The 13737-nt window shown below is 38.1% G+C and overlaps 1 protein-coding gene across 4 annotated transcripts in view; it reads left to right on the plus strand.

Annotated features, from left to right (window-relative positions):
• Positions 1 to 13737, plus strand: part of VCL (vinculin) — a 111733-nt gene that overhangs the window by 36790 nt on the left and 61206 nt on the right. For all 4 annotated transcript variants that reach the window (XM_005671074.3, XM_021072078.1, XM_005671073.3 and 1 more), the window contains 1 exon segment: positions 1173 to 1243. In XM_005671074.3, the coding sequence (XP_005671131.1) occupies positions 1173 to 1243 (71 nt within the window).

The following is a 13737-nucleotide window of genomic DNA, read 5'->3' on the forward strand; positions in this document are numbered from 1 at the left end:
CGAACCCGTACCTCATGGTTCCTAGTCGGATTCGTTAACCACTGCGCCACGACGGGAACTCCTAGATAAGGAGTTTTTAAATGTGTCTTAACACAGGCTAGCCAATGATTTTCCAAAGAAAATGTATCAGTTTACATTGCCACCAGCAAGGTGTAAAACTATTTGTTCCATTGTAGCATTTAGCATTTTCTTTCTTTTTTTTTTTCCCATTTTCGGCTACACCTGTGGCATATGGAAGTTCCTGGGTCAGGGATCAAATCAGAGCTGCATCTGTGACCCATGCCACAGCTGCAGCAACACATCCTTAACCCTCTGTGCCAGGCCAGGGATCGAATCCATGCCTCCACAGAGACAAGCTGGGTTTAACCCACTGTGCCACAGCAGGAACTCCATATATTATTTCATTTTAAGTTGTCCTACAATTAGGGAGAACATCATGTTGATTGCTAGTTATTGTTTTCATATATTTGTAGTTTCTAGTTTCAGTTACAATTGTTTCACAAATTTTCTCAGTTTCAATAACATCAGTTTACTTCTGAGTAGACGTCTTGAGCTACCTAACTGGATTCAGGTATTTCATATAATCTACAGATACAGCAGTTTGTCATTAAACATAAATATAGGAGTTTCTTCTGTTGTGGCTTAGTGGGTTAAGAACCTGACATAGCGTCTGTGAGGATGCAGATTCAGTCCCTGGCTTCACTGGTGTTGCTGCAAGTTGTGGCATAGGTCGCAGATATGGCTCGGATCTTGTGTTGCTGTGGCTGTGGTGTAGGTCTACTTGTGATTTGAGCCCTAGCCTGGAAACTTCTGTATGCTGTAGATGTGGCCATTTAAAAACAAACAAACAAATAAACAGAAAAAAACTGTAAACACACATGTATATATTCTCAGTGTTGGATTTCTTTTGTTTTCTCACTGCTCAATGATTCCTTCAAATTACTCTTGAGAAGTTTCTTGTATTATGTTTGTAGTCGATATTGTTATCCAACTGTATTATGGAAGCATTTATGGGAGCAGTCTTGATAATTTCGAAACATCCAGAAATTATCGTTGAATCTAGAAACTTCAGTGATATATTATATGTAATGTTTACATTTCAAATATATTTAAGCAATAGTTTTAAAAGTCTGAGAATTTATATTTAAATTGTGAATTGTTTTTCCATGTAGGTTGGAAAAGAGACTGTTCAAACCACTGAGGATCAGATTTTGAAGAGAGATATGCCACCAGCATTTATTAAGTAAGTAATTAAAACATTTTTCTAATGCTAAACAGAATAATTCTCTTGTTAGGAAAGAAAAGTACTGATTGTAGGAGCGATTTTTTTTTTTTTAAATAAAAAGCTCTGTTTACAGATAAAATTTCACTTTTCATCTTTCTACATTCAGGTTTACTATTGTTGATTTTATTCATTGGTGTTAGGCATTTCTGACATAATTTTTAGTCAGACTATGACTTCTAAATTTTGTTATTTAGAATGGAAAGAATTCAGAAACATTCTAACCTTAGCATGCATAAATCTGGATTGTATACTAAATACCTTTGATGGGAGATAACAAGAGATACAAGCTTTAAAAATATATATGGCAATGTATTTCAGTAGAATTTTAAATTTGTTATACTTACATATCACTTAATACTCCTACAAGTAATTTCTAGATATTTTGGCCTATCCTATGTAAAGCAAGCAGAGATACTGACTTTTGATTAAAGCTTCTCATGTTTGTGATTACACTGTCTTTGGTTAATGACTTTGTTCTTTATGGCAGTCAAGTCCTAAGTAAAAGTAAAGGCTGATGCATAAGGAAAAAAAAAAGTAGAACCTCTACAAGTCAATAGAATAAGTTTATTCAGTTTTTTAAAAAAAGGCAAAGGATTTGAATAGGCACTTTAGAAGAGAGGAAATCCAAATGGCCAATAAACCTATGAGCAGGTGCTCTATCTCCTTAGTCATCAGAGAAGTACAAATTGTTCTATTATAAGCTCCTAAATTAAGAAGTCCAGTAATGTCAGTTGCTGATGAGGATGTGGAGCAACTGGAACTGCCATACACTGCTGTTGGGAATGTAGCTTGGTACAGCACTTTGGGAAACAGTTTGGCATTAGCAAAGCGGAAGATAGGCAATTTCACCACCTCCCCTCTATGTTCCCTGGAGAAACTTATGCCCATGTACACTAGGATCCATATTAAAAAATGCTGATATCCACAAATAAACCTATCTACAGAACAGAAACAGAGACATGGAGAACAGACTTGTGGTTGCCAAAGTGGACGGGGTGGGAGTGGGATGGACTGGGAGTTTAGGGTGAGTAGATACAGCCTATTACATTTAGAATGAATAAGCAACAAGGTCCTACTATATATAGCCCAGGGAACTATATCTAGTCTCTTATGATAGACTGTGATGGAAGATAATATAAGAAAAAGGATGGGTCACTTTGCTGTACAGCAGAAATTGACACAATATTGTAAATCAACTATATTTAATTAAAAATAAAAAAATAAAATGTACTCACTTAAAAAAAAAAAACCCAAAACCAAAAATACCGATATTGGCATTGTTCGCAATGATACCAGTGGTCTTTCTACAGTAGGAGGGATAAAAACAATCATGGTATACTCATAAATTGGAATATTAATTAGTAATAAAAAGGAATGAGAACTTTTCATTTAAAAATGATTAATTTTATGGATTAAAAGAATTAATGAATCTTGAAAGTAAGAAAGTGAATGATGGAGCCATAGATAGGTAGGTAGCTTCCATTTATTTAAAGTTCAAAACATGTAATAATAAACTATGCTGTTTAGGGATGCTTATATATAAGAAAAAGATAAAATGAATAAAGAAAAAATGAACACAAAAGTCTGGATAGTGGTGTTTTTGGAAGGAAGGAAAAGGGCTATATCCAGGGAGAGGTATGGAGGAGCTCCTAATGTTGTGTTTCTTTCTTTCTATTTTTTTTGTCTTTTGTCTTTTTAGGGCTGCATCGTTGGCATATGGAGGTTCCCAGGCAAGGGGTTGAATCAGAGCTATAGCTGCTGGCCTACACAACAGCCACAGCAACGTGGGATCTGAGCTGTGTCTGTAGCCTATACCACAGCTCACGGCAATGCCAGATCCTTAACCCACTGAGCAAGGCCAGGGATCGAACCTGAATCCTCATGGACACTAGTCAGGTTTATTAACCACTGAGCCATGACGGGAACTTTGTAATGTTCTATTTCTTTATTTAACTGTTGAGGTACATGAGTGGTTGTTTTATAATTATTCATTATATTATACATATGTTTTTTGCAATTTTCTGTATGTATGTTATATATCACGATTTAAAATAAAGTGAGAAGTGTTCCTTTATTTTTATCCTCCTTCTGTTCTATTATTTTCATTGAGCAGATGCAAAATTTCACCCATAATGATGTCTTCTTATTTCTAACTTACTTGAGTGGGTGCTTCTACAGAAGTATGTTTCTGTTAATTCTGCAAAATGTTCATGTGTCAGGAAGTAAGGTACCAGAAGCATCTGGTTTTGTAGAGTCTGTTTTATGGCAGTATCTTTTTTTTGTTTGTTTTGTTTTTTTTTTTTTTTTGTCTTTTTGTCTTTTGTTGTTGTTGCTATTTCTTGGGCCGCTCCCGCGGCATATGGAGGTTCCCAGGCTAGGGGTTGAATTGGAGCTGTAGCCACCGGCCTACGCCAGAGCCACAGCAACGCGGGATCCGAGCCGCGTCTGCAACCTACACCACAGCTCACAGCAACGCCGGATCGTTAACCCACTGAGCAAGGGCAGGGATCGAACCCGCAACCTCATGGTTCCTAGTCGGATTCGTTAACCACTGTGCCACGACGGGAACTCCGGCAGTAGCTTTTTAAACTGCCTTTCATGGACTTGGTGGCCTCTGGTGTTTCTTCCAGCTCTAACTAGTATGTAGCCACTTTGTTTATGTGCCATTTCATCAGCATGGTAATATTAAGAGTCCCATGCTGTCAGTTAAACATGTTATAATTAAACTTGCATTTATTGTACATTATTAACATAGCTCTAACTTGTACCCATTTGCCCCTCACTCCCCTGGGTGGCTCAGAGCACAATGAGATAGAGTTGAGGGACTTTCACCATCAGGGGGAAGCTGGACTAGATGACCCCATAAAAAGTTCCTTTCAACCCTTCACATTCAAGTCTCTGAATATCATTTGATTGGTAAGTGAATTTCTTTAGGAAACTTATTTCTGCTTGTTCCCAGAGATATACTCTTGAAGTAGGCTCTGTGCTCTCTCACAGGCTTCCTTGGGGCTTAGAAAAATTAAGGAGTGCCCTAGTTGTGATAATATTTTCAAAAAGGTGGGTAATTTTAAAGCAAAACAAAACACTTCATCGATCACCTTTGGTGATAACCTGGACAGCAATCTCTTCCTCTGGTAATGGGAAATTTAAATAAAATAATTAAGCATGTATCCTATCTTTCTAGAGGTCCCTCAAAAAATTAAAAACTGGAGTTACCATATGATCCAGCAATTCTACTTCTGGGTATTTATCTTAAACAATATCAATTTATTTTGAAAAAAATACCTGCAGCCTGTGTTCCTTGCAACAGTATTTATAATAGCCAAGACATGGAAACAACCTAAGTGTCCATCAGTGGGTGAACTGAAGAAGATGTGAGATATATATATGTGTGTGTGTGCGCGCGCGTGTACATGTGTGTGTGGTGTATAATCTATTATTCAGCCATAGAAAAGAAGGAAATCCTGCCATTTGTGACCACACGGATGGATCTTGAGGACATTATGCTAAGTGAAATAAGTCAGAGAAAGACAAATACTGTATGATTTATATCTGGAGAATTAAACTGAATTCTTAGAGACAGAGAAAAGATTGGTGGTTGCCAAAGGCAGGGAGGTGGGAGGGATGTGCAGAATGGGGGAAGAGGGTCAAAAAGTACAAACTTACAGTTGAAAATAAAAATGTTTTTATAATATTTTTATAAATACAGCATCAGTGACTATAGTTAACAGTACTGTATTGTATATTTGAAAGTTGCTAAGAGAGTAAATCTTAAAAATTCTCATCACGGAGTTCCCGTGGTGGCGCAGTGGTTAACGAATCCGACTAGGAACCATGAGGTTGTGAGTTCGGTCCCTGCCCTTGCTCAGTGGGTTAACGATCCGGCATTGCCGTGAGCTGTGGTGTAGGTTGCAGATGCGGCCCAGATCCCAAGTTGCTGTGGCTTTGGTGTAGGCCAGTGGCTGCAGCTCCGATTCGACCCCTAGCCTGGGAACCTCCATATGCCGCAGGAGCGGCCCAAGAAATAGCTAAAAAGACAAAAAAAAAAAAAAAAAAATTTCTCATCACAAGGAAGAATTGTATCTATCCTCCCTCTCCTGTGTAGACTTTATTTCACAGCCGTAGTTGATGAGGGGAACAATAAATGTGGAATAAATGACAGAATCAGAAAGTCATCATTGCACAACTTTTAATATAACCCTTGATTTAGGTAAGGGTCATCAATGGATGAAATCATTCAGAGGTTTTAACCTTTATCTTACTAAGGGGGAAAACCCCTAGTCTCCTTGAGGAGTCAGGGAAATATATTGCGTTTTTACCAACGGAAATATTTACTATGCAGTGTTTAAAAAAGTAGATAATTTAATATGCCACACTCTGAAATGTTACCTGAAAATTGCCTACAGTATAAAAGCAATATGGCTGTGATTGTCAGACAAACTTGGGGGACAAATAAATATTCTGTAGTTTAAAACATGAGGGCTCTTTATGCTGTAGAATGCAAAATAAAGCAAAAAATAACTTTAGTGGATGCCTTGACTATGATGGGGAGGGGACAGAGAGGGAACCAGATGGAAGCAATTAATGACATCCTTGGAACTGTTGACTAGGACATTCTTTTGGGCTGTTTGGTTGATGTTTGGAAGTTTCCAGGGCATGATAGACTGAAGCTTCCTTCCTCTGTCTTCACTTTCACAAGGCTTTCTAAATAGTGTCTGCTTTGGCAACACTAAAGTTAAGTTTAAAAATTTATTCTTAGATCAATCTGTTAGAATATCAGGGCAGAGAAAACAGAAGACTCTTGGTCTATAGATAGATTTATACCTAAGCAATCTGATGTAGATTTATAGTTAGAGAGTTTTCAGAATTTTTGACATTTTCAGGATTTTGGTGGTCTCAAAATCAAATCATAGTCTTGCGTTCCTGTCGTGGCACAGCAAAAACAAATCCAACTAGGAACCACGAGGTTGCAGGTTTGATCCCTAGCCTCGCTCAGTGGGTTAAGGATCCAGTGTTGCCGTGAGCTATGGTGTAGGTGGCAGATGCGGCTTGGATCACACGTTACTGTGGCTGTGGCATTGGCCGGTAGCTATAGCTTCGATTTAACCCCTAGCCTGGGAACCTCCACATGCCACGGGTGTGGCCCTAAAAAGCAAAAAAAAAAAAAAAAAAAAAAAAAATCAAATCATACTCTATCCGTGTGACTGGCAATTAAGGGCATATTGGAATGTGGAAGAATGGTTTAATTTCAGTTAAAGATTATATATTTGGGTTGTAACTGTCAATGAAGGACTTCCAATGCTGGGACAATTCCTTATTATAAAAGTGAGGACCATCTTAATATAGAGCAAGATTTGCATTGTCACAGGAAGGCTTGCTCTTCGGTGGAGCAAAAGTTATCTGATCCCTGAGTGCACTGGCAGATAGAGTTTACAATTTACTAATTTTACCCAAGATTGCATTAATAGCCACACTGTTGCACAAGAGGTATAGGGTTGCATGATGATTGCCATAGAAACTGCTGGGATCTTCATGGACTTCAAGAGTGCCACGTCATGCTGGACTGTTAAAATATTAGGCTCATCCTATAAGAAATCGATTGTCGGAGTTCCCTTGTGGCTCAGAAGGCTTAGGATCTGGTATTGTCACTGCTGTCGCTTGCCTCGCTGCTGTGTCACGGGTTTGATCCCTGGTCCTAGAACTTTTGAACACCATGGGGTGGCCAAAAAAAAAATAGTCATTTGTTGCTTTAGAGGCTGTCAGCAGGGTATTTAACTACTATACTACAGGTTTTCATTTTGTGTGATCATCCAGGCAGCAGGAACATTAATGTGCAATTGATTGATTAATGGGCTAGACACACTAATTGGTTAATTGAATATTTATTGATTGCTTTTTATATGTCTAGCGTGCTAAGTACCGCATAGAATATCAATTTCTATGATTCTTTTTTTTTTTTTTTTTTTTTTTTTTTTGGCTGCATCCGAACATGCAGAAGTTACTGGAGCAGGGATCAGCGTCCACCATGGTAGCGTCCTGAGCCACTGCAGTGACAATGTTAGATCCTTAACCCACTAAGCCACATGGAAACTCTTTTTACTCTTATTATGAATGATCACTTGTAAGATGTATTACAAGTTTTTTATTTATAGTAATAAAGTGCCAAAGTTTGCAAATGCTTTACCTTTTTTTTAAAAAGCAAATTGAACATATTCAAGATTACATGTATAATAACATCCCTCTCATTCTCACTCACTAGGTTTTGTTTTCTTCCTTTTAACTTTTGTTCAAGTATAATATATTCATTGGATTTTTATTATGCTTTCTTTAAGGGGGGTGAAATTAGTGGAATTATAGTTATTGTGGCTGGAAATTGTGCATAATCCCAGGTATGCCTACAGGGGTATGTCCTATATGAGAGTTCTGTTCTTCTTTGTATCAAGGGGGAACTGAAGTGGAGGACTGCTGCTGCAGAGAGGTTTTTTTAAACAACGCTTTAAGAAGTTCCAAATTAAAGAGCTGTAAGACAGACTGACTTATTAACTATAACAGAAATTCTGAGGAGTGCTCTCATTATAGGTAGGAATAGTAGAAAGAGGCTTCATGTAGGGAGTGGGACTTGGAAGAACAGATGTAGGGGAAAAGTAAGTCCTGAAGTGGGGACACGTGTGGGGAGAAAGGTAGAATGAATAGCATGAGTCAGCCTTGGCCGCTATGAGGAGAGGAACCATCATGGTGGGAGTGGTTGGAACTGAGCCTAGGTAGTAGGTTGGGCCAGGTGATGGAAGCCAGGTAGAGGAGTTTGGGATTGGGTGGCAGAGAAGCTTGGCAGTTCTTGAGCAATAAGTAGAATGACAAGATGAAAGTGATTTTTCGGGAAGATTCATAACCAAATACAGGATGAATAATAGGTGCTAGTGAAGAAGAGAAAGCTCTATGTCAAACCGACCAGATTCATTTTCTGTCAGCAAGGATTTGCTTCAAATTGATTTCTTATAGGTAAAAAACGTTTATGGCCAACTTTTATTTGCCTCAGAAAAATTGCTATTGCATTATACAGTGGAATTTCATTCTTATTTCTGCAATGGAGCCAAAATGGATAAGGAAGGCAGTTCCTGGCCCTTATCCAGGGGTGCTCAGTACTTGAACGTATTAAAAGCTGTCACTTGTGAGGTGGTCTTGTGGTATGAACTCCTTAAAAGGTCATAATGCTCTTTGTCTGTTGGCAGGCAAATGACAGTTGCATGTAGAACTGTGAAATGTTGCCCCTGTCTCAGTGCTTCTCTGAACAGGCTGCTGGGAATCATCAAAATTTGGATTGATTGACCAGTTGTGGCTCTTTCTGAAGTATATTGTAATGTCTAAGACTATCGAATAAACGAATGTTCCTAAAATACCTTGTGAAAGGGTATATGTAGTACTGACAATCTGCATGATTGCTATTGATCGTATTTCCTAGGAAATTGCCTTCTTAAATTATGGCCTGTATTTGTATGATTTTTACCTTGACTGATGTTCATGTGCAAAGTAGAAATTTGAAAAGGGTTTAATAAACATGCTTATACTTAATTTAGGTCTCTTTTGACCTAAAGTAGTAGTATCATATTTTTAGATCACAAACCCTCATATTTGGCTTTTTTCTTTGCTTTTGATCTTGAACACTCAGAAATTTGTATTTTCAAACCCTCTTAGTGGTGAAAGTACCTAGAATATCTTTTTAAAGTATTAATTCTTTGGGGGAAGTTCCCTTGTGGCATAGCAGGTTAAGGATCTGGTGTTGTCACTGCAGTGGCTCAAGGTCACTGCTGTGGCATGAGTTCAATCCCTGGCCCAGGAATTTCCGCATGCCATGGGTGCGGCCAAATAAATAAACAGAAATGTCCTTATAAAATATTAATTCTTTCAGCATACCGCTCAATGCACTTTGCTTATCCGGGGCTAATGTGTGATTCTAATATTTTGTTTTATTTTTTAACTTAGCTTTTTGTAATCCTTTCCATTGCTACTTTATTTTATTTTTTTGCTTTTTAGAGCTGCACCTGTAGCATATGGAAGATTACAGTCTAGTGGTCCATTCAGAGCTGTAGCTGCCAGCCTATGCCACAGCCACAGCAATGCAGGATCCGAGCCATGTCTGCGACCTACACCACAGCTCACGGCAATGCTAGATCCTTAACCCACTGAGCAAGGCCAGGGATTGAGCTTGAGTCCTCACCAATGCTAGCCAGATTTGTTAACCACTGAGCCACAATGGGAACTGCTCCACTGCTACTTTAAAAGATTTTTTTTTTCCTAAACATAGATGACCAAGTAACTCTGAGATAATCATCCACATTTGCCAGCTGACTTGTTGCATTTTTGACCTAGAGCAAGCACTCAAACTTTAAATAATTCACCTTTGAACTTGCCACATTAAACATAGTTGAGTACTACTGTTTTTTACAGACTTTCTCAAACAAAAATGATTTAAATTTTGAGTCTTCAATAATGAACTCTGGGTATTTTATTAACTTGAGGAAGAGTTCTAAACAACTTGGCAGGGATTTAACCCTTGTTTTACTTTGCATACACTTCAGGATTGAGAAGTAAACAGGAAGTTCTCGTTGTGGCTCAGTGGTAACAAACCTGACTAGGATCCATGAGGATGCAGGTTTGATCCCTGGCCTCTCTCAGTGGGTTAAGGATTCGGCGTTGCCGTGAGCTGTGGTGTAGGTTGCAGATGGGGCTCCGATCCTGCATTGCTGTGGCTGTGGTGTAGGCCAACAGCTGTAGCTCTGATTCGACTCCTGGCCTGGGAACTTCCATATGCCACAGCTGTGGCCCTAAAAAAAGAAGAAAAAAAAGAAGTAAACCAATAATACCTTAAACATGTAATGCTTTGGTTTCTACTTTCAGTAGAGTAATCACAATCACATGATTGAAAAAAGCTCAAGGGGCCAAGGAAATTCACATTTATTCAGTACGTATTATTGGATGAAGTAATATATTATATATAATACTTATATATTTATATATATAATATATACTTATATATATAATACATATTTTTATTTTCTCTTGTAATTCTGAGAACACCAACCAATGAAGGTATTAACATTCATTTTACAGATAAGAAAACTGAGGTTCGAAAAACTTTAATGAACCTAAGTGTGTCCAGTGTGTAAGTGGCAGAACATGTTTCCTATTGACAGTCTTGTGGCCTCCAAGTTCATGTTCTTTTCATAGTCTGACTTCCAAGAAGTCATGTAGTCTACCCTTCTCTTTCCAGACACTAGTAACTTTATACCACTCTTAGAGGATAACAACTTAGTTTTCCTAAGTATTTCCAAATAAAAAAATTTTTAGATGTGATTTGTCATGCATTGCAGTTTCTTACAACTCTTAAGCTATGAAGAAGTTAAGGTCATATTTTATTTATTTATTTATTCTTCTTATGGCTGCCCCTGTGGCATATGGAAGCTCCCGGGCTAGGGTTCCAGTCGGAACTGCAGCTGCAGGTCTACGCCAGAGCCAAAGCAACACTGGATCTAAGCTGCAGTTTGCAGCAATGCAGATCCCTAACCCACTGAGTGAGGCCAGGGATCAAACCTGTATTCTCATGGACACTATGTTGGGTTCTTATCCCACTGAGCCACAAGGAGAACTGAAGTCATAGTATTTTAAAACTAAAAGGAATCATAGAGATTATTTAATCCAACTACTTTATTTTACAGATGAATTGAGGCCATTGGTTGCTCCAACCCTACTCTGTAAATGCAAACAAAAACACTAAAAGTAATTAGACACAAACAAGTATTTTCTTAATTATTACCTTGACTATTCCTATATAGGTCTGATACCACATTAAGAGTTTCTTAAGGTTGAAGTTTTTTTCCCCCTAGTACTATTTAAAATCTTTGTTTTTTCCTTAGTAGAAGCAAAATAACCTTATAAACATCACTTGGGTACCTTTTAGGGGCTGGGTATGTTAAGTTGTGTTGTTTAATCTACCTCATCTTGCAGATGAGGAAGCTGAGACTCAGAGAAGCTCATAGTAACTTGCTGAAAGTTACCCAGTACACAAATGGCAGAGACAAGGTTCAAATTCTATAGTTTCTCTTTCTTACTCTTCCTTGTAAGAATCTCTTCTTGGAGTTTTCTAGTGGCTCAGTGGTAAAGGATCTGGCTTTGTCACTGCTGTGGCACTGGTTCAATCCCTGGCCCTGGAATTTGCATGCTGAGGGTGTGGCCAAAACAATATCTTTTTTGGGGTATAGGGCTCTGCTTTTCTCAATGAGGTCAACATATAAGTATTATTGATCAAACTTGTTATAGTCTTACTGTTTGGTTTCAACTATCAGTTTATGACTGAGGTCTGTTTATCTATAATAAATGTATATTTGTCAGTTTTCCTCATAATTGTCAATTTTGGCTGTGTATATTTTAAAGCATTATTATTAAATGGTTACAAGCTTATGGTTCGCTTGGGTCCTAATTCTGTTAATTATTTTGTTATTATCCTTATTTAGAATGACTGTTGGTTGATGTTAAACCTACTGTTGATTTTTATCTCCAGATTGTGTTCCTTTTTTTTAAAGCACATCTTAGTTTTTGTCAGTTTTCTTCAAAAGTAAAAACATTCTCATATTGTGTCTATTACACTTTGTGTTTAGATGCATATAACTCATTCATTACATTCTACTGTAGAACAGCGATTGTCAACTTTTTTTAGAATAAGGACTTTCAAATAATAATAATGAGATTCTTTATTCTTAGTTGATTGAGAATTCATAAGGAGGAGTTCCTTCCCTTTGTGGCTCAGTGGTTAACAAACCCAACCAGGAACCATGAGGATGTGTGTTTGATCCCTGGCCTTGCTCAGCGGGTTAAGGATCCGGCATTGCCCTGAGCTGTGGTGTAGGTTGCAGACTCGGCTTGGATCTGATGTTGCTGTGTCTGTGGCACAGGCTGGCAGCTGTAGCTCTGATTCAACCCCTAGCCTGGGAACTTCTACATGCTGTGGGTTCAGCCCTTTAAAAAGAAAAAAAAAAAGAATGCATAAGAATAAAAGTTAAGATGAATTTGTAATTCTTTTAAATAAATTTTAGTGAAATATAGGTGACTTAGTGTTGTGTTAGTTTTAGGTGTACAGCAAAGTGATTCAGTCATACATATACATGTATATATCCATTCTTTTTCAGATTCTTTCCTCATATATGCTATCACAGAGTACTGAATAGATTTCCCTGAGCTATGTAGTAGATCCTTGTTACCAACCAGTTTTGTATGTGGAATGTGTGTATGCCAATCCTTCCTCCTGGAATTTCCCCTTTGGTAACCATAAGTTTGGTTTTGAAATCTTTGAGTTTTTTTCTGTTTTGTGAATAAGTTCTTTGGTGTTGTTTTTAAATTAGACTCCACATATTAGTGATCTCATATGATATTTGTCTCTCTCTGATTTTGTTATGTCTTAAGAGAAATTTTTATTTTATTTATCACAGCAGTATCGACATACATTTGAAAACTACTAATGTCTGTAAGACACGCTTGCTTATATGTTTATCTTATATGTTCTTCCATAATCCTAGCATGAAACAGAGGAAGGACCAGAGGAGCTGATGGACCTATAGGAGCAGAGTTTTTGACTGAACCTCTTAGGCTTAGAATCTCCTCTTCCTTCACAGATGCTATATTTGAACAGGAGGTGAAAGAAGAGAGGAGAAAGACTAGGACTAGGCATTCTGGTTTCAGAAGTTGTGACTCATACTCTACCTTTCAAGTAAGCTCTCCCTAAGACTTTAGGAGGGTATAGCTTGGGCAGCAGTGACACTTGGAAACCTCCCATCGCCAATGTGCTACTTCCCCTGCAGTTATCTCTGGGCCCTGGCAGAATCCTGTTTTGTTTGCAGGGAAGTCGAAACTGGCTGCACACCCTCCTGATTTCATCTGAAATAAAAGAATTTAGCCAGGCTTTGGTGTTTTTGTGTGTGTTTTTTAGCTTTGTTATCTCAATGTACATGTTCTAGCAAAAAAGTTTGGACCTTGAAGGGTTTTGAATGTCTTTGGTATGACTCATTGTGGTTTTTAATTTTAGTTTTGGGTAGACACCTTCAGTGTCCTGCAGTGTCACTGAGTTAGGTTGAGGAAAGGAATAGTTTGTGGCTGAGGCCTGTAATATCTTTAAATCTAGGAGCATGGGGTTGGAACAGCATGTTTTGGTGTTATCACACAGTGTACACATGGGGAGTCTGTGCTGTGCACTTGCTGCTTGAACCAGATTAAAGCTGGTCATTGTACTCAGTGTTCAGACTCCCTCCTAAAAATTGTAACTGCTCGTGGCCTTCACTCAGGTTTCTGGATGACTAATGGCTTAGGCCCCTTGACCTTTCTCAAAATTTCGGCAGTGCCAGGAACAAAGCATATTGGCTGGTACTGGGATGCCCCAGAATGAATCTGCTTTTTGCTATTTTAAA

The sequence above is a fragment of the Sus scrofa genome, chromosome 14 (assembly GCF_000003025.6).
Source record: "Sus scrofa isolate TJ Tabasco breed Duroc chromosome 14, Sscrofa11.1, whole genome shotgun sequence".
Lineage (NCBI taxonomy): Eukaryota > Metazoa > Chordata > Mammalia > Artiodactyla > Suidae > Sus > Sus scrofa.